A 25,278-nucleotide genomic window follows, 5' to 3' on the forward strand; every position below is an offset into this window, starting at 1 on the left:
AGCAAGAAAAAACGGCGAGCAATCGGAAGTGGCTAAATGTTCAGTTCTTCTCCCACCTCCTCTAGTAAAAAAATTTGCGCTCGCTAAAATTTTCTTTCAATGTCATTCGAAAAACTTCTGATGAGTCTCCCCGGACACACAGAATGCGCTTGTCTACCGCTTTGCGTTGATTGTCAGTCACGGTGAGGAGACTAATTATCTATGAAGGAGATTGAATTATTCTCAATAGACAAGTAAAACATTTCAGAGTGGATGACTGTGTCAGCGGTAGAACATCTAGAAGTGAAGATATGAAATCCAGTTTCGGAAAGAAAGAAGGAGAATATTCGAGATTAGTGAGCAAATCCAGCAACAAATTGCTCAATTCTCTATGGGAAAAGGTAAATTCGTACAAACCGGAGACTCGTGAATTCTTCATCTTCAGAAGCAAATCCCAGAAGAAGGTTGGACAGAACACACCCTAGATCTATTCCTGTCATGGTTGTCATCTCACGACACCAACAATCGTGTTGATATGGTAAAGCGCGATGTGGGTCTAATCCTATTTTTATATTCTATTCAGATTCCGGTTGGAGCTGGAGAACGTGAAGGAAGAGTTTTGACGCCATTGGTTCAACGCTTACATTCAAAGTGAGATTTAGTGAGATTATTTTCCTACTGACATATTGTATCATACTCAGCCTGACGCATGGAATTGGGCGAAGTGGAAACTTGTTGGAAATCCAACCGAAAGCCCTGGGATCATCTATGCTGGCCTGCCTTTCCAATGAGTTTGCCAAGCATGCACTTCATCTTCTAGATACTGTGGAAAACTACGAAATTGCATTGTATTTCACATTCTTTCAGGTCTACAAACAGTTAAATCGTGTATAGTAGTCCCATTATGTACTGGAATGTCTCTATCTCTTTGTATGACTTCATGGAGGCGACGAAGGCCGAAAGCAAAATACGTGATTTGGCTCCGTATTGATCAGAAGTCATCGTTAAAAAGTATCTATCACGCTGGCTTCGAAGCAATTATTGTAGAACCAACAAGAGATCATGATGCACTAGTCACTGACGTAGAAACAGTGAATCGAATTGTGGAACAAAGAGGAGAAGAGCTGCTATGTGTGATGACAACGACATCATGTTTCGCCCCTCGATCCCCAGATAACATTGAAGCGATATCAGCAATTTGTGCCGCCCACGACGTCCCTCATTTAGTAAATAATGCCTATGGATTACAAAGTGAAGAGACAATTCGAAAGATTGCTGCAGCACACGAATGTGGACGAGTGGATGCAGTGGTTCAATCACTGGATAAAAACTTCCAGGTTCCTGTTGGCGGAGCACTGATTGCTGGATTCAAACAAAGCCATATCCAATCGATTGCACAAGCATATCCAGGAAGAGCTTCTTCTGTTCCATCTCGAGATCTGGTTCTTACTTTTCTCTATCAAGGACAATCGGCGTTTCTAGAGCCATTCCAGAAACAGAAACAGTAATTATAGTAAAATCTTCTGAATCGTCAAATATTTAATTTTTAGGATGTTCCTGAAAATGCGCAGAAAACTGACTTCCTTTGCTGAGAATGTTGGAGAATGCGTATATGATGTTCCGGAAAACGAAATCAGTTTGGCAATGACTCTCTCGACGATTCCACCCACGAAACAGACTTTATTCGGCTCTGTTCTTTTCTCTAGAGGAATCACAGGAGCAAGGTGAAGGATAACGAAATACTGAAGATCAATAAAATAACATTTCAGAGTTGTGCAATCAAGTCAATCCAAAACAACAATCGAAGGATGCGAGTTTGTAAACTTTGGATCTCATACTGCAGAACAACACGGAGGATATTTGAATATTGCCTGTTCTATTGGAATGGCAGACCATGAATTGGAAGAACTGTTCACTCGACTCACTTCAAGCTACGCTAAATTTATTCGACAATTAGCAAAGGAAGACGATAGGCGTGGTGGTTCCTCAGGAAGAAGAGTTCCTATGAATGAATCATTCGATATGGAGAACGATTAACAAGTCCTTGTTGTATTTTATTTTATTGCAACTTTTAATTTTCCTACCGGTGTCCCAAATTGCTTCCCCAAATAAATTCACACATGAAGCCCCAATTTTAAGAACTATAAGTTATCTATAACTCTTCGCGAAGGTCGCAAACATCGGTGAAAAAAAACTGATAAGAGGTTGAGTGTCATGTGTGCAGATTGTGACGCTGTCAATGCTTTTGAACGTTTTAGTTCTTTGCATCTCTGCAGGTACAGAGTACGATTCTGCGAGAAGCCTTCTTTTCCGTGGAAAGTGATGTAATTATGGTGATAAGATTATCAGTTAAATGGCATAACAAAATGGTCGAAGGGTCAGAATAACTAAATGTCGGACAAAAATATATGATTTATGATGACAGTAAAAAATGAAAATGTTCACTGAACAATTATTCTAGTACAAAAAAATTGGAGCTGTGGAAATGGAACGCTGGTGGCCGTGTTCGAATGTCCCACAACGACAACTACAGTAACCTGGAATATCTTTCGTTTACCGTATTTCTTTCCTCGGTTTCACTGTTTTTGTCGGAAAATTTAAAAAAAGGTTACGGTATTTGTCGTTGTGGGACCTTCTAGTGTTTCTCTTCCACACCTCCAATTTTTTCAACAGTATAATGAAAATAACGACTCCAGGGAAATTAGGGCAAACTTGGACATCTATGAAAGTGATCATTAACTGCTCGATTTATCGGATATTTACCAAATGGGTAAAATTGAAAAAGTTTCAACTTCATCGAGTTTCAACTTCTCATTTGTACAAATCCGTTCCGCGGAATTAGACAATAAACGACTTCTCTCCTTACCGATCTTCCCAGTTTCTACAATTTTTCAGAATTCCTTTAACCGAATTTTCTGTTTACGGTCTAAATTCCAGAGTTTCAGTCACTTTGAAATTTGATAATTTGAAAAACTTTTCCGAATTTTAAATTTAAATTTTTTGAACATTGTTCATCTTATTGTTAATTCAACTAAATCCATTGAATGCGTTTATTATTTTGGGCGTCAGGTGTCTTTTTTGCACACAGCCTGCACATCAAAAACCTTTTATTTTATAGATTCATGAAATTCGGTCTATTCAAGACTGAAGACCAGTAACAAGTACTGATAAAACTATAAATCACGATGTACCCCAAATGTGGTAAACAACTTTTGCGAACAATCACGAAGAAGAACTACCGTAATCCTTGAATGTTTGATTCCCACATGTATTTTTCAAAGTTATCGGTCGCCAAAAGCCGGAGATTCATGTTCTCGTGACGATGGCGTCCAATTGATTAGAAGGGTTAAGCGCATGCACACTTCCGTGATAAGACCCGAAGAAAGGAGGGGCGAATAAATCAAAAATGGTTGCGTCGTGTCGTTTCGGTGCAAAACTCTCTCGCTTGATGCGAAGTCAGCACAGCTGATAAAGGAAAAAGCATAAAAGAGGGTACTCTAGGAATAGAAACTCAGACTTTTGTTCTTATCTCCATTGAACTTTTCTGTTATTTTTCTTGAATTCTTGTCTACTAAATATGGTTAGTTGTACGGATTCAAGACCCAGTCAATTACATATTCTTTCCCAGAACTCCATTATAATGCACGCCGCAGTAATCTCCTCCTACTTCACTGGACCAACAATCCTTCCAGAAGAAACGGTTGAAGAAAAAGTTCAAGAGACAAAGAAGGCATTGGGAGAAGAAGAGAAACTTGTGGATGACAATTCTATGGAATGCTTTCTCGAGTTCCTGATCGAATTCTTCAATTGACATTGATCTCATCATATTTTAACTTATCTTCGAAACTGTGAAAGTATTCACATTCCTTTGTGTAACCTCTATGAGGTATCATTTGACTTTCAAATGAATTTGTATTTATTCAAACGATGCTCTTTTCGTCGTTTTCAAAGGGTTCCGATCAAAAGTTTTTAAATGTTTAGATATTCTGTATTTCGAATTTTTTATTATTACGGAAAAATTCAAAAAAAAGTCTGAAATCCCTGAAAAACGCGCTTGAAAATATTTGCGACTATGGACAAGGACTTAAGTTCCCGTGCAGTCAGAAATCTAGACCAAAAAAACCTTTTAAAAAACTTAGGCCAGTTTTAGATGGCAACTTTTCAGAATTTTTTTGTTCGATCTTTTGTCTGAGCAAAAAGGAGTACAGTAATTAAATTCTCAGTGTTTTTGTGTTCATTTTTCAAGAACGCGGAAGGGAAAAAGGGAAAAAATTAAGAGAATTTATTAGATTTTCATGGTGTCTTATACATCGGATCCAGGTGAAAACATACGTAATAACTCGCTTTATATTGCATTCTATATTTCAAACCTATCCTCATATGTGCTCCAATACAACGTCATTTCTAGCTTCAGATGAATTTTATAAAATCACACTTCATTGTCTGTCAGTGTTTAAAATTCCTCTTCACACCCTTGGAGCGTATATCGTTATAGCGAAAACGCCGGCTAAAATGTCTTCTGTTAAAACCAGTATGCTGATTCTCCATGTTTTAAGTTCCTTTCTTGACATTTATTTAAGCTTTTTATGTATTCCTGTATTCACCCTACCAGTTAGCGCTGGATATCCGTTAGGTATTTCTGTATGGCTTGGCATTCCCACACCTTTACAAGTTTACCTAGGTTGTACAATGGTTAGTGGTAAGTTTTGATTTGAAAGCGAGGAAATGACTAATTGGATTTAGCTGTTTGTGTATCAATCCTTGGGTGTTTTGAAGAGAGAAATTATATTCTCAAGAACGGAAATTCCCAGACAATCAGATGGAAACGAATTATATATTTAGCTTCTCTTTACACAGTTTCCTGCCTTTACATGCTTCCAACTTATTTGTTTATGCCTGATCAGGTGAACGGAAAATTTGGAATACTGCAGGTAACAATATCACAAAAAATGACATCACCATTGGATAGTTTCAGAAAGTCGCATGTATTCCAGAAGATGTTTTAAATCGTCCAGGGTTTTTTGTCCTGGCTGTAGATGGTACTGTATGTGTGCTCTCAATCTGTTTGGATACAGTTTTTCTGTTCGCTCAACTTATGTATTTTGTCATTTCAACTACATACCGTCTTTCCCAAACTAGTTCAAAATCAAATGCAACGTATAAACTTCAAAAACAATTTATGGTTTCTCTTGGACTTCATACTCTGATTCCAACTTTTATGATTGCGCTTCCAGTAATATATTTAGCTGTGGCAATATCCCAGAATATTTACAATCAAGGTTAGAACTCTCGAATTGAGCTGAAACGGAGATTGAAATTTTTCAGCGGCTACAAATATAGCCCTTGCTGCTATCTCAATGCATGGTGTACTATCCACAGTAACAATGCTTCTTGTTCATAAACCATATCGGGTGGAAACATTGGCAGTGTTCCGAATGAAAAGATATCTTAACACCCGCATCAATACATCCTGATTCTGATGAACAGTTTCTGATGGAGAAATGATTAGAACTCATAACATTGAATAAAAAAAATGTTATTTTTGTTATTCATGCTTAACTTTCAGACATTATTATGTCTGATCCCTGATTTTTTCAGCAGCTGCAGTTGTGTTTCTCAGATTTTACCCTCGCTCTTACATTTCGAATCCACTAAACTAAGCATGTGAATGTGCTCATATGAAACTTCATATTTTGATTCTGATGAATTCTATCTGACAGCTCTTCATATTCTAACAGTAATTGAAATTCCTGTTCATTTGTTTGGTGCGTTCATCGTGATCTTCAAAACTCCAAAAAAGATGGCATCAATCAAAAATAGTCTATTATCTCTCCACTGTTTGAGTGCATTCGTAGATTTTTATTTGAGTTTTCTCACATCTCCAGTTTTATCAATTCCTTCTAGTGCTGGATATCCATTGGGAGTATCTAAATGGTTAATGGTTCCCACTTCAATTCAAGTTTATTTGGCATTCTCACTTGTTAGCGGTAAAAATTAGAAATTAGTACAAACTTATTTTGTTGTTTTCCAGCAGTCAGTGTTTCAATCGTTCTACTCTTTGAAGGTCGTTACTATGTTCTAGCGAACGGCGCGAACTCCAATCGTAATTGTAAACGAAAATTGCATTTGATATTTCTCTATTGCTTATCCTTTTTATTTTTCTTGCCCAGCTTTTTCAATATTCCTGATCAAAAAGAAGGACAACTTTCACTAATTCGAAAGATACCCTGTTTTCCTCCAGATCTCTTGAATCGTCCCGGCTTCTTCGTTCTTGCAGTTGATGCCACAGTTTGTGCGATATGTGTTGGATCAATGTCTTCATTTCTAGTGATTCATGGTTTATTTTATGTGATGTCAATCGTTTGGCAACTTTCGGGTTCTTCTTCAAAATCCAGAAATTCTCACAAGCTACAGAAGCAACTAATGATAACTCTAGGAATACAGGTGGTAATTCCTATTTCCGTGTTCTTTGTTCCAACTTTTATTTTAATTTTTCTTGTCTGTAGTAATCAGTTCAATCCGAGTAAGTTCAGTATGAATCATCACTTGAATCTTCTCCGGTTTCAGCTGTCACGAACATGTCTGTCGTGATGGCTGCTGCTCATGGAGTAATATCTACAATGACAATGCTCATTGTACATCGACCTTATAGAGAAGCCACACTGGATACATTCTACTGGATAACTATGAAGGAAAGAAAACCAACAGAATCTAAAATTATGATAACTGTTGTTGGTCAGAATGCTCAAATAGCAAAAAGAGTTATTTCATAAAGAATAAATCATTTTATAAAAATATCTATGACATTGAAATAACAATCATTCAAAGTAGATTTTTGATAATCTGTTGATAAATGTTCTGACCGGGCAAATTTAATTAAGTATTGCTCCCGATTTTTTGACCATCGACTAAAGCAGCTGAAAGAAAGGAGCAGCTGAAAAAATCTTTAGAAATTGAAAACTTCTATCAGTTTGATTTTTAATTTTCTCCACTTGATGGCTGTGCTCACTTGTTTGGCATGTGCTCAGAGGGTATAAGCTTTCTAGCAACTGATGAGTTCTATGCGGGCACACTACATATTTTAACTGCGATTGAAGTTCCTGTTCATTTATTTGGAGCATATATCATAGTTGCAAAGACTCCAAAAAAGATGAGAACTGTTAAATCCAGTATGCTCCTACTTCATTTTGTTGGAGCATTTGTTGATGTTTATCTCAGTTTCATTGCTACTCCAGTACTCACTTTGCCAGTATGCTCGGGATATCCGCTAGGATTTTCATTGGTTTTAGGCATTCCAACAAACGTTCAAGTTTATTTAGGAATTTCATTTGTTGGAGGTGAGGCAGCTCAGTTGACTGATTCAAAATTTTCTGTTTCAGTGATATCCGTAACTATTCTCACTTTTTTTGAAGACCGCTACCACAGGTTGACACATGGACATGGGTCAAATGGAAAAAGAAGCTGGAAACGCATAATCTATGTTGTGATTCATTATATTGTTTCTGTGTTATTCATTGCTCCTGGATATTTGAACATTCCAGATCAAGCGGTTGGAAGAGCGGTTACGAAGAAAGTAAGATTTTAAACCGCGAATTTAGGTCAGCATGCTTGAATTTCAGACGATTCCGTGCATACCGGACGATGTCCTTACTCGCCCTGGATATTTTGTATTGTCTGTCGTGAATATCATTCCATGTCTATGTCTCGTTTTCATGTTCTCTTTGGTGATGCCACAAACGATTTATTTTGTAGGAGCCATTTTTTACTATCTATTACATACTGTATCCAAATCACAAACCACAAATCGTCTCCAAAAACAATTTTTCTTTGCGCTGTGCATACAGATATTTGTTCCTATTGTTGTTCTAATGTTTCCAGTTTTATATATTGTTTTAGCAATTTGGTTTGACTACTACAATCAAGGTAGGAACGATACCGTTTCTTTTTCAATATGTATTCCCTATCTTTTATAGGAGCCACTAATATTGCTCTTGCTGGTATTGCGTTTCATGGAATCTTGTCTACAATAACAATGCTCATAGTCCATACACCATACCGTAACACAACACTTTCAATGTTCCGACTCAGTCCTAAAAATACTGGAAACAATTCACAACAGATCTGGAAAACTGTTGTTGGAGCACATGTCACTCAACATAGTGTTTGGTAATTTTAATGAATTATTATAAACATTTTTGTGAAATAAGCCTTTTATTAAATGCAAGTATTGGAAAAGAGAGCGAGTTAATGGTTTTGGTTGTTGCTGTTATTGGTAGCAATCTCCTGATCCAACTGATACGTGTCGTAAATTAGCTCTTCTTGCCATTGATAAGGAACGAAATGGAGGATGGCATGGCTCTGAAAACTTTCCTAGTCTTGATCAGTTTTCTGCAGCTCCAAACTTCATCTTTAAAAGTTCAAATTCTAGGCGAGTACGCAAATTAAAAAGTGACAGGTGTTTTTAAAACAGAATTCGCAATTCGATGCATTTGAAATGTTATCCAAACATAAAACAGTTTACAGTAGATCGGTACTTCTCGTGACAAATATTCAAGAAACACATTAAAACAAAGCTGTCTAAGTAAAAGTTCAAAAGGGAAAGCTCGTGAGGAAATTGCACTTTTACGATGGAGAAATTTAAAAAATCAATTTTAATGAAAAAAGGAAACTTATGGAAATTTCAATCTCTTTTACTATTACCGCAAAACCTGTATTATATCAGAAGGGCCCTTTCAATAGACGGACCTCCTCCAAAACTACTCAACTCCTTCTTTCTCAGAAATTTAGTCAATTTTGGCAAAATTGATAGGTTTTCATGAACTTTGTACAAGAACTCCCTGATTTTTGTAGTAGAAACTCACCGCAAAATGGACACTTTTGGCCCTCAGACGGATGTGAGCGATTTCTTCTGGAAATGTCTCTAGCTCGATTTCAGCTTTTTTCAACTTCGATGGAGGATCATTCCCTGTGGAAACACGAGATCCGATACAACCCATTTTCTGAAACGACGGATTGTATGTGGATAGAGAGTTGAAGAAAATGGGTATTGATGTAGAAGTAGAGAAAAAATGAAACGAAAAGAGAATGGAAATGAATGGCCTCTTACCGTTTTTCGAAATGTGCAAGATGGTCACCCGAATGGAAGTCTCACATGCTACTGCCCTTCAACAGCTTGACTGTTTACCTAGAAGAAAAAAGAAAAGAAGAAGAAGATGGCTGTGGTGTCCGTCAGTTGATGTTGACATCATTCACAGAACAGGGAAAAATTTAAAAGAATATTTTCAAATTAATTATCTTTATTCAGAAAAGATGACTTCAAGAACTTATTTATGGAAGATTCTTCCGAGAATCGCACCCAATTTAGCAGCAGCTTGTTTGACTGCCTCTGGTGATCCTGGAGCTGGAGCTTCTGTAGTATCTGGAGCATCAGTGACATCAGACTTGGCTGCTTCAGATACATCATCAGATGCGGCTGTTGAGTTTTCAGTATCTTTGTCAGTGACAGCAGCAGGAGCTGATGGTGTTTCTGTTACTTCGTTGTTAGCAGCAGCACCAGTTGTTGGGGCATCTGTGGCTTCCGCGGTGATGTCGTTGGCGGTTTCCTCGGCTGGAGCTGATGTGGAGACGTCCGAAACATCTCTCTTTCTTCTAACAGGTGGGATAACAGGGGCTGCAGGGACGCCAGTATTGAAAAAGTCAACGAAATTCATAAATGCGAAGATCTCGGTAGAGAATTCTCTAACTGCCAATTCTAAAAGAAGTCCTATGGCAGAATTATCCAATCCCATGCATGTGACTTGGGTGACATCAACTGTTTTGGAATAATCGTCTTCATCATAGAGATCAATAGCGATTCCTTCGTATCGGCGTTCGTCACGATCGCATTTCACAACAACTCCTGCGGTGCTTCCCATTGCAATCAAGTTGGTTTGGCGAACGTCACGAGAGCTGTTGTGGCGAGCTAAACGATTCGAAATTTAAGAAAAATCCTCTGAATCAGTTTTTTTACCGAAAAGGAAATTGACGTTCTTAGGATCTTTGTCACAACTGATGAGAGCATGAACATTCCTTCCGTACTTTACATATCTGATGACTGGTGGGTAGAAGGCTTCAGCTGGAATACCTGGCAACTGTCCGGCGAAGGTGGTGATTTTTGGGCATTCTAAAAAATTATGGAATCACAATCACCATTGGAACCTAACCACTCACCTTTGTGATGACGTTCGCGACTGCTGTAGTCCCAGTAGTGAGAGTCGTAAACGGCAGGAGGATAGTACACCGGATTGGAAGAGTAAGATGGGCGATTGTAAGTTGAGCCAGATCCGTAGGTGGCAGAAACTGCTGAGACGGCCACGGAAAGTGCTAGAAAAAATAACATCTTTGGAGGATGATGCTTTTTGGGGCACAGAGGGCCTTTTATATTGAGCAGATGAAAGAAAATATAGAAAAAATTGAAATTGAGCATCATCGATATTATTGAAAGGATAGTCATAACAAAGATATGGGATGCAGGGTCTTTGAATCATTGGGAACAAAACGAAACAATGAAAGTTTTGATTTACAATGCAAGAGACAACACAAAACGGATATGAGAAAGGATAATATATCCTATTGGGGTCCAAAAAGTATCAGAAATGGTTGATAATTTTCAACTTCCCGTTAATTTCAGATTATATGATTACGGTTGGCTTCTTGTGGATTTAGCATTCGACTGAAGATTTTGTTTTCTCTTTTTGACGCAGGCTATAAAATTGGAGATAATAGTGTAATGAATGTAAAACTTCTGGTCTGAAATATCTGATAGTAAAACTGAAGATTATTAACTGTATGCTGATTATATTGATCGTTTCAGTTGATAAGTGAATTTTTCTGAATTTAATTTGGAAAATTTCTTGATGACGTCAACCGTCTTCAATTTTTTTTTCATACTCTCATAACATAATTTGAATCCTAGATTTTTTATTTTTTTAATATAAACATAGAATATGACGAATCGAATCTTTTTGAAAATATTTTCCCATCTTCGTTATAAAAGCTCTGACAGAGACCAACTCGATACCTTCGATTCCGAACAATGATTCTGAATCTTTTTACCATTTCGGCGGCTCTCTTTGGCCTTGCTGTCTGCGGAAACTATGGCCGAGACAACTACGATGCAGCCAACTCCAACGGAAATGGCTACTACGCAGGACCACATTTTGTAAATGACAAAGACTGGGGCAGCAGCAGCAGTAGCAGCAGCGAAAGCGACGAAAGTAAGAAAATAAGGAATACGTTTATAAAATACTGCAATTTCAGAACGGGAGTGTGCCCGCCTTGGAGTGTTCAATGTCACCAACTCTTTCGCACCATTGTTCTCCGCCCCAAAGATAGCCTACTACACTCGTCAAGGAAAAGATAAGGCTATCGTTGTCTGCCCGAATCCTCAAGTTCAAATCCTCGTGGCTAAGTCAAGAAATGCAAACCCAACGGCAGAAAACATCAAAAATTACGCTCTTATCTCCATCAGTAGCAAGTCCGGTGTTATTCTCAAGTGCAACAAACGGAAGGATCGGTGCGTTGATAACAATATAATTTTTTCATGGAAAATATTCAATTTTAGATATGAAGGGGTCAACTTGCCAACCGGAAACACAGTACCACTAGACGCCGTCGCCTGTGTGACTGCCAATCCAGATGGAATGGAGGAATTTGTTGAGCCAATTTATGACTTCCTTGTCGGTTTCGACAAAATCAACACCGGAGGTCTTCCATAAGAGTACATATTAATGTGCAAAAGAAAAATTATCGAATAAATGTTTTCCCATTTACTAAACAAGTGTTTCTTATTGATATTTATCATATTGGTTTTTTAAAATGGAAAGTGAAAGTTCGAAGCCTAAAAATTCGACTCAAAAATATGATATGATGAATATGATCAGCTTTTCAGCGTACAAAGTGTGCTGAATAAGGACAAGGTACTCATTTGATTTCAGATTCCCTGGAGCAACTAGAAACAAATACCGTAAAGCCTGTAACAAAAGCTCCCTTTTTGGTTATTCTATTTCAGGTCTTATGGTAGTTTTTTTTTCAAACGAGTTTGTAAAGTGATTCAGAAGTTTCAGACGGGCTTTGAGAATTTGCTGAAATTTGTACTAAGGTACTTTCGAACATGCTGAAAACGGTTTCGGGAATATCTTGGTCCCATTCCCAATAGGAATCAAAATATGGGCTCTCAAAGTGTTTTCAGTACTAAATTTTAGCCAAAAATTCGCATTTTTCGAGCTTTAAAAGTCGTTTTTCAGGATGGATGTTTTTGAGTGCGAACTCATTTTCAAACATTTCTCTATCATCTGAAATACTTGCTGAACATTTTCAAGAAAAAATTGTTTTTTTTTTGAAAAATTTTGGAAAAAATCACCATGGAGTCCCCACTTTGAAAGTGATTTTTTAAAGGTGACTTTTTGAAAAGTTTTAAAAAATGTTCCAATAATTCAGAAACATTAAAAATAGCATTCTGACAAAATTAGACAGTCCAATTTCGGCTTTGGGCTCTGAAAATCTCCAAAGTGTGTTTGTCGTTAGAACTTTATCAATCCCAAACTTCTTAAATATTGCTGGAAATTAACTGGAACCTATAGAAACAGGTTCAAATCTTGTATGTGATCGATTTAACAGTACCCCACCTCAAAAAGAGCAAAGTTGAGCAATTTTCAGAGGCTGAAGCTTTCGTTTCTTAACAATAGAATGCTGTAAGGACCAATTGAAAAGATAATTTTTAAACTTTTAATAAAGTTCTCATAAGTTTCATTTTTAGTGGGAAAACCATTGAAATTCATCAAAAAGTATCAAAAAGTTTCTAGAGGGCCGAACTGGGAATCAAAAATTGGTTTCAAAAAACGCAAAAAAAAAGTTTTACCACAGTGGGGGTCGAACCAGCATTCAAAAACAATTGACACCCCTAATGAGCCACCTCTTACCACAACACCACATGCACAGGTGATTCGTGATTGACCAATTACAGATGAAGAGCTATAAACGACCCAATTACTCACCTGCCGCGAACTAGTGGTTCTACAAATGACCATTCACGAGCAAAATTCGTATCTTACTAACTGGCCCTATAAAAGTTCCACAATTGACCAATCGCGAAAAAAGTCTTGTGTTTTCTTTTTCGAAGTTCTTTCACCTATATTGGTTATTTTTCATCGTTTTTTTGCAGTTTTCTTTGCAATTTTTGTCCGTAAATTATTATTTAACCTACAAGAACATACTAGAATACTGTATCAGCAATTATTTCGCTTTTTATTTAAAGAAAAATTTTAAAAAATGGCCGTGAGACAAACGTCGGAAGCTAGAAGTATAAGTTTCGGTTTATTCTGGAGTTAGAATTGCTACTGTACTTTAAAAAGGTGAAAAGCGTTCAGAAAGTCCGAATTTCTAAACCAATTTTCACAGGGACCCAGAAAATCTGAATTGTTCTGGTACGTCGAGGACAATCCAGAAAAAAAGAATTTAGGAAAGTGGAAAGAAGGAAGAGCTGCAGTCAACGGTGGGTAGAATTCGAGAAATCCGAAAGAAAACTTCAAATTTCAGACGGTGTTGATCGGGAATTCGGAATTATCAAAGTGGAGGATTTTAAAAAGTTCCAATATCTTGTGTCGGAGGTATAGTGAGAAAACTAGTGGGAACTTGAAATCTATAAAAATTATTTCAGTTTCTTCGAAAAAACTATCAACGTCATCATCTGCTCTTAAATCGGTTCGTCATCGACTAAAACAAAAAGGGACAAAACGAGAAACTCCTGCGCGATACCAGCAAGTACGACTACATCGGAAAGGAATGACTTTTAACCAGTTTTTTGTGTTTTTCATTGTTTTTTATGTAAAATAAATCGTTTTTGAGCAGCGGCTAGCTTCTAGATCCAAAAAAAAATATGCCAATTATTGCTCTCAATTGTAGAAGATTTGCTCGCGATAGGCGGAATATTGATCGTTTGCGGTGGCGCTTTCGCGATTGGTATGTAAATGGCCTGCGGCAGGCATGTCCCGATGTACCCATGGCGATTTTTCGCGAACAATATTTCACCTATTATAGACGCTGCGCGAATCACCTGTGCACAACCGATATTTTCCTCTCACGCGGAATTGGTAGATGAGGGAGGGGGAAGCCGAAATCGGCTGCGTGGCAAAATCGGACCAAATTTTCAGACGAAGATTGTCAGCTTTCTAATGAGAATGGGACCTAGATTTTTTTATCATCGTATAGAGGATGTCTCAAACTATATGTACTGAAATTTTCAGAAAATTCTCAAGTCTGAAAACACTTACCTTGTCAGATTGCAAGTGTTTATTATATTTTCAGCTTTGCGTGGATGTTTAAAACTGAGCGAGTATACCTCGAACATTGAACGAATTCTTCAATTCAATGAAACACATAAAAGTTCAACGCGATTCCCTCTCACTGTTTTTCTCAGTCCTGCTCAGAAGAAACAGGACGAATGTTTACTCAGCAAGGAAAAGACAGGGGGCAGCATCGGATCTCTTCTCTGACCATCAATTGGTCAATGTTATCATTACGGAATTTTATGAGAGGGTGATGAGGATGATTACCATTTAAAAAATGAACTGGAAGGGTTGGGAAAAATTGAGAATTAGTTTAGAAAAGGCTTTGGATTACAGATATCAGAATGATAATATCGGATAATTGATTTCTGACGGAAATAGTATTGATAAATTGAAAATATACAAATACAAGCCGAAATAGAAAATTTCGGCTGGTTAATTTATACAGTTTTCAGTTGAACTTATTAACTCTATTATCTTATTTTTAATAGCTCTAATAATAAAAAGATTTCCAATAATAAAAAGATTTTCAACATTTGCACCTAATTCAATCAACTCCAACTGTTTTTGTCTTTCTGTCTAAACATCATGATCGTTTCTAAATTCCTTAATTAAACACCATAATGTCTGAGACGTGCCACCGCTGACCCCCGAATTGTTTCGACAGTTCGCGCGACTCCAGAAATTGAACAAGAAAAGCAGCGACCCGTCTGTCCGTCGAAAAAAGTGTGGCGCGAGCAAACGGTTTTTTTCTTCTGATTCCAAAAGCAGTGCTCACGACGCACGTCGGCGTCTCGCGGCGCGGCGCGGCCTCTGTGAGGGCGTTCCGCAAGAGACTACAAAAGCGCGGCGACGAAGCACAGGCGGCCCGTAGAAGAAGAAGAAGAAGAAGGCATAAGGAGAAGAGATAGATAAAGCGAGGATCTTGAGTGCTCTTTTCTGCCGTCTACTCGTGTCTCACCTCTGACCAACACTCGCACTCTTTGACCCCTCCCTCTTGCATCACTTCTGGCCGAAGCACTTGAGAAACTGACCACCAGCTCCGTCTCCTCCCTTCCACAGTCTCCACAAGACTAGCACTCTATTTCATTTTTGTGCTTGTTTCTGTAACATATTCATCATGATTAGGTAAGCTTTTGTACCATCTTTTCCAAAAATTTTACTTTGGTTATGGAACATTTTTGGTATACTGTAGATTTTCATGAAAAATTGGGTTAGTCTTGCCTACAGTATACCGTAAAACCTATTAAAGGAGGTCCCCTTAACTCTTACCTTAAGCCAATTTTTCTATGTTCCTGTCAAAAGTAGTAAAAATGTCATCAACTGTTAAACGTATTATCATAAGATCAGATTTTCTTGTCAGTTGACTTTTTTTGATAAATCGCATAGAAATTGAAATAATTAAGCTTAAACTTGACAGTGTGGCGGACCTTCAATTACAGGTTTAACGGTATAATATCTCAGCAGCTCTGCAAGTCCAAGAAAATATTATTCAGATACTTTCTTCCTAGTATGCACAAGAAGTAAATACTATAGCACCAGTAATATAAAGATACTGTAGTTTTAGAATACATATCGGTCCATAAACTTTTCTGGTATTTTGAAAACTTTGAAGTAGAACTGGTTTGAAGTCAAGGGTTTTCTTTTGTTTCAAATTGGTAGAATTTTTACTTTCGCCAGAAAAAGTCACATAAATCTTAAAGCTTTGAATTTTCAATGAAATGTTCGGCTGTTAAAAGTTTACGAAAACACGGAAATTTCTAACGTTCATCTAATTGTAAGAATCAGCTCTCGAAAAATGACCTCAAAAAATCAATTTTAATATTTCCGCTCTCCAAAAACACATTTCGTCCTTTTGACCCCAATCTGTCCTGCAAAGATAAGCATGAGAACAGAAATGTCAAAGCACTTGAGATCCAGAACGGGCTCCTCCGAGAAGTTTTCCGCACTCGAGTGCACGCTTCATGTTTTTGGGATCAACACTTTAGACAGATCTGGATTTTTGGGAACGATTGGGTCAAGTGTCGGTCAACAATTGTTTATTTAAATGGAGACATGTTGAAAATCTAAAATTAGAAAACAATTTTTAACTATATATTTTTATTTCATTTCAGGAGTCTAATTTTGTTGACTCTTCTTGTCGGCTACTCGACTTCTCAATATGCACAACAACAACGAAGTGGAACAGTACAACAGCAACCAGTTCAAAATGTTCAAGCAGCTCAACCAGAAGCAATTGACGGAATTCCTGCATGGTATCAGATGGCCAAACCAGTCGCCTCAAGAGTTCAACAACTTCCACAAGCTTCTCCATCGTACTACGAGCGAATTGAGCCGACGTACGAGCAACGGAGAGGAGAGCAACCAACTTACGAGCGACCTGGAATCCAAACTAATCAGTATGCCAAGTGAGTATTCGAAATTAAAAAAATCATCTCAACACGAACTTTTAGTTACCCATCCTATCAAAACCGTCAACCATACGAGAATCTCAATGCATTAACATCTGGAGCCTCATTAAGCAATCTTCAAGCCAGCCGTCGTTATCCATCGGCAGCATCTGGAGGCGCCGGAGGATCTGATGTGAGTAGGTTGCGACACGCGGTGATGCACGCCCACCACACTCCACCGACACCATCACCGGCGTCCTACACTAGAACACAACACCATCATCCGGGTCGTGTGGTGTGGTATACGTCAAAACGGTCCAGTCCGTATAATGTGATCCGTACCACACTTCCCCCACCACTCCCACAATCTGTCTCGCAAGAGCTTCGAGGTGTCAAAAAGTTGATTGCAATGACACCCTATGATCAGACTAGAGATCAGCTATCTAGGTGGTATGATCAGATGAGAGCATTCTATTACATTAATCAATTCGTAGATTGGGGAACTTTCAAGAACATTTTCTTGAATTAGTAATTTAGATTCCCACGAGATCACTTTTCTTTTAGCCTTCTCCTTTTAGCCAGTTCATTTTCCCCCCGGAATAATTAGTATGTCAAATTGACAAAAACCATCAACAAAGTACAGTATTACAGTCTTCTTAAATTCTGGTAAATTTTTCATTTGGTCCCCGGTGAGCATGATGTATTATTATGGGTTTTAAATCTCCCTCTTCTTCATCTCGTATTCTATATTTCCCCGGTTTCCCCCTGACATGTTTTATCGGATAATTCGATTGTATCTATATGAACGTAATCATCTGATAAACAGTTTGAATATCATTGTGTTTGAAATCAATTTTCACAAAAAAAACAAATTTTGGAAACAATTACGTTTGTGCAAGAAATAGAATAGAGAAACAGACACAATGATATTCGAACCTATCCCTTTCCTTCTTCCTTTCCAACCTATTTTTCCGCTCCTAGCCTTACGCACTATCGCACATCTTCAAATGCTTCTATAGCTTGGTTTTCCCCCTGCTTTCTTCCAGATTTCTTTTTTTTTCTTTATAATCCGCTTCTTTTCTCTACAGATGCCTTACGACTCGGCGCTGAAACGCTATCATAAACTTTTACTGAAACGTCGCCAATGGACAACGAAGATTGGTCGTATCTTGGCGTCCACTTCTCCAATGACTCCTTCTACCGTATTCCCAACTACAACTACCACAACCACTCAAGCCCCAACCACAACCACTAAGAAAATGCCAAAATCATTGAAGAGTATCTACTCAACGATCATTCCCAAAACTAGCACAACCACAGAAACGCCAACAGAAGCCCCATCCACTACTACCCAGGCAACAAGAGTTACTGGTAGACTTGTGGGAAAGCCAAGAGGCACATTTAAACCACATGGAACTAGAAAGGGCTGGAGAATGTGGAAGAAGGTAACCCCAAAGTACGTCGGGAAGTCGAGCGTCACTACTACGGAGGTCCCCGTTTCTTCTACTACTATTCCAATGGAATCCAGCACCTCTGTGACTTCGACAACTACATCTGAGAACCCATCTACTCCAGAACTTCCGTTGATTGAGGAAACAGAAGAAAGTCAGGGGACAGAAGCTTCTACTTCTACTACTTCAACATCTACGACTACTGAACCAACAACTACAACCGTCGAGACCACGACTACAGAGAAGCCAACGACAACAACAGGATCGGAAGAGGAACACGCAGGAAAGGGACCCTCCCCATTAAGGTATATTTGTCGGCATAAAGCCGGCTCGAACGAGCACGATCCGTTCAGCGAACGAAGAGCATCTACGATTGGACCATTTAGACCGATCACAGTTGGACACAAATGGAAGCCGCTTCGGTTCAAGAAGCCAGAACCAGTTGACGAAGTCGACACAGTTCCAGCTACATCCAACACTAAGACAGCAATCAGCACAAGACCGAAAGGGCTTCGACTTCTCGAGTATCTTTTGGTGGGCTTCTAATCTTTCTTTTATTTGCCTGTACTCTTTTTTCTATCTCTTTCTCGGGTTCCCTAAGCGGGGTTCTAATCTTCTCACTCTAATTTTCAGAAGCAGACTGATACGTTTGCCAAGGGATTACAGAAGGCGATTGACGGTGTAAGTGCATCCGGAGTGTCATCTTCCTCTATACTAACAAACGAAGTAATTCCTTTTTCAATCCCTTATTTTCCATTTTATTTTACTCTGTTTCTTCCCATTTTTGTGCATTTCTAGTGGACTGTTTAATGTAGTTTAAAGGATGAGAATGTTGTTTGAAAGATACCTAATTTTGATCGGAAACCAATATAAAAATAATAGCAAGTAAACAACAACAAATACCCTTCACATGGGAATGTATAACAACTCCCAGCACTCTAAACATCAACCTCTTTTTCAGCCAAACACTGAACTTCTGGCTGCTATAAAAGACGTCGTTGCCAAGTTCAAGGTAGCATAATTATCATTCTACTGATTTAAACATTTTTGTTTCAGGCAAGCTTGGATGAGGCCGGAATCGATCAGGACGTCAGACTTATGGGCAATCAATTGAAGAATACATGGCAACAATTGAGGACAGGTACGACGCAACAAGGTTCCGTTTTCATTTCCGTTTCATCCCCCCAAATTTAAAGCACTTTGCACAAAATCTCTAACCTAAAATTCTGCACTCTCAGGACTTGATCGTGGTGTGAAAGCGGTGCGTCAGAGTGCCGAAAGCTCAGTTACCCACTTCAATTATGGTCCGCAACCACTACCACAACCCCAGCCTGTTCAAATTCCATACCATCACCAGCATCATCATCATCCAGCTGTACATCGCTATACACCTGGTTAATACCTTTACTAACTTTTTTTTCTTAATTCGCACTTTCATAATTTTTGTTAAGTTTGATCCCATCCATTCTCTTCGAATCACATCGACTGAAAATTGAATTTTAGGACCCATGAATGAACAAATCGGACGATTGTTTGAGAAAGCAGTTGCTGATGCTGCTGACCAGAAGACACAACAACAAATTCAACAAGTTCAGCAACAAATGATCGCTCCAAGACCATAAATTTTCATTCCGTTTGAAATTTGCTCAAAATGTTCCTAGCCAACAGATTGCAAGTCAAGCAGTCTAAAAGTACGTACACATTGTACACAGTGTCTTTCATTCTTTTTTTTCTTGTTTTCCATCAATGACCAAAATAAAACAATGAGTTCTATTATTTTTGGATTTGTTTTCAAAAAACTCAAACTGCGACTCTATTCACAGCGAACAAACGTTCCGTCGACAAGCCGTTAACGGTCCGCCCGCATTGCCAAGGTGGCGACTAGACGCCGTTCGCCCGTCCGCGCCTTATCAAATGACATTAAACAGTTATCCACCAGTCCTGCTTTGCCTGTGTAGTTTGGACTAGTTGAAATCATATCAGCCATAGTTACGCACATCGAAGTCACATCAGCGAAACCGAAAAAATGTCTGATTTATAGGCCAAACTGGTCAAACAAGTGAGGTATCGTCCATTCAAAATGATCAGAGCACAGACCCCAAAAATACCAAAGTCAGGTTCAAAACAATGTTTTTTTCTTGTTCAAGAATTCATGACGCCCTTTAAGTAAAATTCAATTTTTTATACTGCACTAATTGGAAAAAACCGATTGTAAGCTCAAAAAAATTTATAAAAGTTTAACAATTATTGCAAAAGTTTAGAGAAATCTTGGCAATGAAGTCCCATAACAAGAGAACTTCCTCCATCAACAACCAATTGATGTCCAATGATATACGAAGAAGCTTTTCTGTCGGCCAAAAATGCGATGGCTTCAGCGATATCCTGTGGCTGTCCCATGACTCCAGCTGGAACACATTCTTTCATTGTAGCCATTGTGGAATAGAATTTTTTGGAGACTTCTTCGGGCATTCCCATTGCTGAACCGAATCCAGTAGCTACAAGTCCTGGACTGATCGAATTAACACGAATTCCATGTTGGATTAGATCGATTGCAGTGTTACGGGTGTATTGATCCAGAGCAGCTTTAGCGATGGAGTAGTGAGGGAATTCTGGCGTCTGAAATTAAAGTTTGATTAAAGTAGTACTTTGGAATTTATTCCTTGTAAACGCACAGCTCTGTTTCCGGAAGCTATGCTAGAAATGTTAACAATCTCTCCTTTGGTCTCGGTCAAATGTGGAACTGCTTTCTTGGTGAGAGCAATGACACTTCTCAGGTTCAGATTCAAAGTAGCATCGTAGTTCTCAATACTCTGAGCTGTACCAGTCTTTCCTTCTGAATCTGGAATAGCAGCACCCGCGTTATTGATCTGAAAATTTCTTTCCATCATTCGCCTGAGAAAAATTTTTCACCAGGATGTCAATCTTTCCGAACTTATCCAAAGTGGTTCTGAGAATCTTGTCTTGTCCAGCATCCGTAGTCACATCAGCTACAACAAAATTTACATTTCCTTCCGGAACGCCAGCAGCCAAAATCTGTTGTCTGGTTTCCTCGAGCCTTTCAGAATTTCTTCCAGTAATGGTTACTTTGGAACCTTCTCTAGCGAAAAGCACGGCTGCAGCTCTACCAATTCCGTTCGAGGAGCCTTAATCATTATTCATGTTAACTGTGTTATAAGCAAAATCAGACAACTCACCAGTGATAATAGCAACTTTTCCAGCAAACCGAGACATTGGTCCAGAAATTGTTTTCTGACTCTTAGTACCTTTTCTCTCTTTTATACCAACAATTGTTGTTGAAACGAGACAGGAGAGGAGATAGACGCAGACGGCGCAAGTCACAAAAATTGTGACGAAAAATTGAGCCGAGACCAACTTTTCTCGGGGAAAGTTGAAATCAAAGCACAATTTTTGATGGGGTATTGGCACAGATAGAAAACACTTTTCATATGGTTGAAAAAATCTTGGTTAATTTTTGATCGGAATTTCATAGTCTCTGATTTTCAGAATCTCAGAATATCTTAGAATATTAGAATTCCGGAATCTCAGAATTTCAGAATTTTCGAAATTAAAGAGATTCAGATATTCAAAACTTCTGAATTTCAGAATTTCAATGTTTAGATTTTTGAAATTTCGAAATTTCAGAGTTTCAGATATTCAGAATTTCAATGTTTAGATTTTTGATATTTCGAAATTTCAGAATTTCAAATATTCAGAATTTCGTAATTTCAGAACTTCCAGAATTTCAGAAATTCTGGTCTTTATACATGCCAAATTTGACAATATTTTTGACCACACGTCGACCATCGTTTCACTTTCAGATTTTTAGACTTTTCAAACTTCATAATCTCAGAATAGCAGAATCAAAATCGCAGAATATCTTTAGAATACCAGAATCTCAAATCTCAGAATTTCAGAATTTCAGAACTTCACATATTCAGAACCCCAGGACCTCAGATACTCAAAATTTCTGAAATTCAAAATCTCAGATACTCAAATTTCATAATTTCTTAACTTTCAGAACTTCAGAATTCCAGAATTCCGAAATTTCAGAATCCCAGATATCTCAGAATTTCAGAATTTCAGCTATTCAGAAACTCAGAATTTCAAAACCACCCTATTTAAGAATTTCGGAATTTCAGTATTTCAAAATTCAAGAAATTCAGATTTTTAGACATTCCAAAATTTAACCATGTTTTTAATCAGAATTTTCTAGTTTTAGATTTCAATGTGTGGTTTCAGATTTTCAAATTTCAGATTTTTAGACATTTCAGTTTCGGATTTTGTTGTCTACGCTGTAGTATAAAATCTTGACTGCCTAAACTAATTAACAAATAATTAACAAATCAACGAAAAATCCAATACAAAAATTTTCATTCAATCAAATAAATGCCGATTGCCAAGTTTACCGAATCCATGACTTATGTGTTTACTTGACTTTTCTGAGAGCTTTTCCTTCGTGATCATGTCCGATTTCGTGGGTCTGAGTCTGTTCAACAATCTGAACCTGACGAGCACTACGTCCAGTAGACATGGCACTTTTGGATGGAGTTTTCAATCCTGGAAGAGCCTGACGATACTGGGCAGCAATGTTTTTGACATCGTCATTCATTTGGACAGATGGTGGTTGCATCACCTGAAAATCATCATGTTTTACAGAATTTCTTAGAATTCGGAGGTTACATTGGCAGCCAGAGCTTGTTTAGCCCATTGTTTGGCATCAATGGACTCAGGACGTTCAACGACAAAAGTGACTTTTCCTTTTTCTTGGAGATTCTTGACAAGAAGATCTCTGGCGACATCCTTATCAGTCACAGGAACACCATCCACGTCACACAAGTGATCTCCAAGAATCAGACACTTCTCAGCCAATGTTCCAGGATCAACGCGAGACACGAGAACACGGTTCTGGAAAATTATCCGTGAATTTCAAACTATCGGACACTGCTGCCAACCTGGAAATGTTTGATTCCCAATCCAAGCTTTGGGCCGTTCTGAACCCAGACGAGAGAGCCAACTCGTAGACATACCCTTCGCGTCTTTGGATGATCTTGGCACGATCGGCAGGAATATGAACACGGGCTTCGAGCTCTTCAGCTTTCTTGTCATCACGGTTTACGATGATTTTGGCACACGGGGCTGCGAAACGAAGAGCACGGAAGAAGTCATTGCAGTCCTTGCATTTGACTCCATTCACTTCCTTCACTTGATCACCGATCTGGAATTCAAATTATCGAAAATTAAGATTTGCCACAATTAATATTGGAGCGCATTAGCCACAACCACAATTTAAAAGAAAACAAAGGAAAAAAGGGTTGAAATAGGAAGGCTAAAAGTGGGAGTAGAAGGGTAGGGTAGAAGGGTAAAAAATAGATACTGGAGGTAGTTAAAACGTAGTTAGGTTCAAACTTACTCTCAATTTTCCTTCGGCAATAGTTCCTGGTTGAATCTTGGTGATGACCAGTTTGTCGTTTGGAGTTGCACCAAGTGGTTCTCCCTCCTCCATGTCAACTCGAACCTCGATCATCTTCTCGGATGCCATCCTTCAGTTCTTCTTCTTCTTTTCAGCTTCGGCGATTCACACGACGATATTTCAAAGACAATTGTTGGAAACTGTTCAGTTTGTGTGTGAGAGTCCAGCTTTTATACACATCATTTTATAGATCTTATCTGAGATAAGCGAGGGCATCACTTCGAAGAAAATTAAATTACACGTGGGCTGATAAAAGTGGAAAGTGGGTAAAGGTGATCCCAGGCAAACAACATGATCTCGGCACTCGGGCGTCGCTGGCAACTTTTGGTCGGAGGTTACTCAGACTCCAGATAAGACAACTATTAAAGCCGACCGATCTCTGACAAACTTATGACAAGGTTCCGAGCTCTTATTTTATTATTATTTCAATTTTCAACTTCCGACCAAATCTGACCATAGCCCGCCATTCAGCAACCCTGCTCAAAAAAAAATCCAAACCCTCCTCAAATTCTGCTCAGAAGTTACAAGCCAACAGCCAAGCAGCATCAGTCGTTATCATTTCATTTTCAAAAAAGAACTTGTAGAGATGGAATGACTAACTGTTGAGCTGCAGACGAAAATAACCAGATAACAAACTTAATCATGAGACCACCAGTTCAATCAACAGAACCCACATATAACATGTACCTGACTTTCTAATTTTTCATAAATTTTTAAGAAGATTGGTTTTGTAATTCAATTGAATTCCGTTTTCCTTCCGCACTTAAACCTATAATCTATGATAAAAAACTCCGAGAATGTTCTCTGTTTTATGGAATTGTATGGAAGTTATCAACTATCTCTAACATATTTGACAACTCCGCTAACAGTCGAATCAACAAGTCAAATCAAAAAAACTTTCAATATTTTTCACTCGTTTCTTTTTTATTATTCTGGTACAAATAAATTGGAGTTGCGGGACAGAAACGCCGGTGCCCGTGGCCAAAGGTCAACTATTCAACGACAACTATCTTAACCTGAAAATATTTTGGTTTCTAGTGAAAAAAAATTAACTGAAAGTGCACGAAAATCGAGATAACAAATCGGGAAAACAAAAACATTTTTTGGTTACTGTAGTTATCGTTTTGGACTTTCGGCCACGGCCACTGGCGTTTCTCTTCCACAGTTCCGATTTCTTTGTTTCCGATTTCTTTCCAGAATAATAGACAATTCATTCCGATCTTTCAATATGAGTTCTTCAAAAATTTAACCTAAAAGTGTGACATTTCCATTCCAGACACCAGGTAGTAACGTTGTTTCAATACACAACTTTTGTTATTCGATTATTCAACCTACTAAATGTCACCCAACATCTCCCCCCTAACTTTCTCTGACTCATACTCTTTACTCGAACTATTCTTCCCACCGCTTTTCTGTATTTTTATTTTTTCTGAATGTTTCTAAATACCCAAATGCTCACGTACACATATACAGAAATCGAACCGCTGGTGTACATTCCATCCGAATTTTTTTCTTCTCCTTCTGATAACATATATGGCCTCTCACCTCTCACTCTAAATTGTGTTATATTATCAATTCGTTCGCTGAAATTATGGGTGTGTCAGCACACTGTCGTAAAGATCGATTGATTTGATTTAGAATTGATTCGGAGAGCTTATTTCCTC

General features: G+C 38.2%; 10 protein-coding genes across 10 annotated transcripts; 6 read left to right on the plus strand and 4 right to left on the minus strand.

The window, feature by feature from the left end:
* Positions 1–290: 290 nt before the first annotated feature.
* On the plus strand, positions 291–2,016 carry Cbr-secs-1 (the record flags this gene model as incomplete). Its single annotated transcript, XM_002637145.1, has 7 exons — positions 291–380; positions 425–517; positions 563–630; positions 681–799; positions 847–1,483; positions 1,530–1,703; positions 1,749–2,016. The coding sequence occupies 7 exons, from the start codon at positions 291–293 to the stop codon at positions 2,014–2,016; spliced, it is 1,449 nt and encodes a 482-aa protein (XP_002637191.1).
* Positions 2,017–4,359: 2,343 nt separating this feature from the next.
* CBG09710 lies at positions 4,360–5,453 on the plus strand (the record flags this gene model as incomplete). Its single annotated transcript, XM_045237585.1, has 4 exons — positions 4,360–4,678; positions 4,723–4,910; positions 4,955–5,258; positions 5,305–5,453. 4 exons carry the CDS (start codon positions 4,360–4,362, stop codon positions 5,451–5,453), a joined length of 960 nt encoding a protein of 319 aa, XP_045093972.1.
* Positions 5,454–5,647: 194 nt separating this feature from the next.
* On the plus strand, positions 5,648–6,752 carry CBG27072 (the record flags this gene model as incomplete). Its single annotated transcript, XM_045237586.1, has 3 exons — positions 5,648–5,966; positions 6,011–6,502; positions 6,547–6,752. The coding sequence occupies 3 exons, from the start codon at positions 5,648–5,650 to the stop codon at positions 6,750–6,752; spliced, it is 1,017 nt and encodes a 338-aa protein (XP_045098891.1).
* A 245-nt stretch (positions 6,753–6,997) lies between these two features.
* Positions 6,998–8,149, plus strand: Cbr-srh-184 (the record flags this gene model as incomplete). Its single annotated transcript, XM_045237587.1, has 3 exons — positions 6,998–7,552; positions 7,599–7,902; positions 7,953–8,149. The coding sequence occupies 3 exons, from the start codon at positions 6,998–7,000 to the stop codon at positions 8,147–8,149; spliced, it is 1,056 nt and encodes a 351-aa protein (XP_045093973.1).
* A 74-nt stretch (positions 8,150–8,223) lies between these two features.
* CBG27073 lies at positions 8,224–8,975 on the minus strand (the record flags this gene model as incomplete). The annotated part of the gene is made up of 2 exons (XM_045237588.1): positions 8,224–8,337; positions 8,841–8,975. The coding sequence occupies 2 exons, from the start codon at positions 8,973–8,975 to the stop codon at positions 8,224–8,226; spliced, it is 249 nt and encodes an 82-aa protein (XP_045098892.1).
* Positions 8,976–9,302: 327 nt separating this feature from the next.
* On the minus strand, positions 9,303–10,357 carry CBG09707 (the record flags this gene model as incomplete). The annotated part of the gene is made up of 3 exons (XM_002637142.1): positions 9,303–9,940; positions 9,989–10,141; positions 10,189–10,357. The coding sequence occupies 3 exons, from the start codon at positions 10,355–10,357 to the stop codon at positions 9,303–9,305; spliced, it is 960 nt and encodes a 319-aa protein (XP_002637188.1).
* Positions 10,358–11,053: 696 nt separating this feature from the next.
* Positions 11,054–11,735, plus strand: CBG09706 (the record flags this gene model as incomplete). The annotated part of the gene is made up of 3 exons (XM_002637141.1): positions 11,054–11,234; positions 11,278–11,533; positions 11,582–11,735. 3 exons carry the CDS (start codon positions 11,054–11,056, stop codon positions 11,733–11,735), a joined length of 591 nt encoding a protein of 196 aa, XP_002637187.1.
* A 3,688-nt stretch (positions 11,736–15,423) lies between these two features.
* On the plus strand, positions 15,424–19,766 carry CBG09705 (the record flags this gene model as incomplete). The annotated part of the gene is made up of 9 exons (XM_045237589.1): positions 15,424–15,431; positions 16,418–16,711; positions 16,757–16,904; positions 17,782–18,678; positions 18,778–18,870; positions 19,106–19,156; positions 19,201–19,300; positions 19,383–19,538; positions 19,648–19,766. 9 exons carry the CDS (start codon positions 15,424–15,426, stop codon positions 19,764–19,766), a joined length of 1,866 nt encoding a protein of 621 aa, XP_045093974.1.
* A 622-nt stretch (positions 19,767–20,388) lies between these two features.
* On the minus strand, positions 20,389–21,375 carry CBG09704 (the record flags this gene model as incomplete). Its single annotated transcript, XM_002637139.1, has 4 exons — positions 20,389–20,760; positions 20,817–21,011; positions 21,055–21,287; positions 21,339–21,375. The coding sequence occupies 4 exons, from the start codon at positions 21,373–21,375 to the stop codon at positions 20,389–20,391; spliced, it is 837 nt and encodes a 278-aa protein (XP_002637185.1).
* A 1,195-nt stretch (positions 21,376–22,570) lies between these two features.
* Positions 22,571–23,683, minus strand: CBG09703 (the record flags this gene model as incomplete). The annotated part of the gene is made up of 4 exons (XM_002637138.1): positions 22,571–22,777; positions 22,825–23,049; positions 23,087–23,359; positions 23,555–23,683. The coding sequence occupies 4 exons, from the start codon at positions 23,681–23,683 to the stop codon at positions 22,571–22,573; spliced, it is 834 nt and encodes a 277-aa protein (XP_002637184.1).
* Positions 23,684–25,278: the final 1,595 nt, after the last annotated feature.

This window comes from Caenorhabditis briggsae (genome assembly GCF_000004555.2).
Source record: "Caenorhabditis briggsae complete genome, chrV, whole genome shotgun sequence".
Classification (NCBI taxonomy): Eukaryota; Metazoa; Nematoda; class Chromadorea; order Rhabditida; family Rhabditidae; genus Caenorhabditis; species Caenorhabditis briggsae.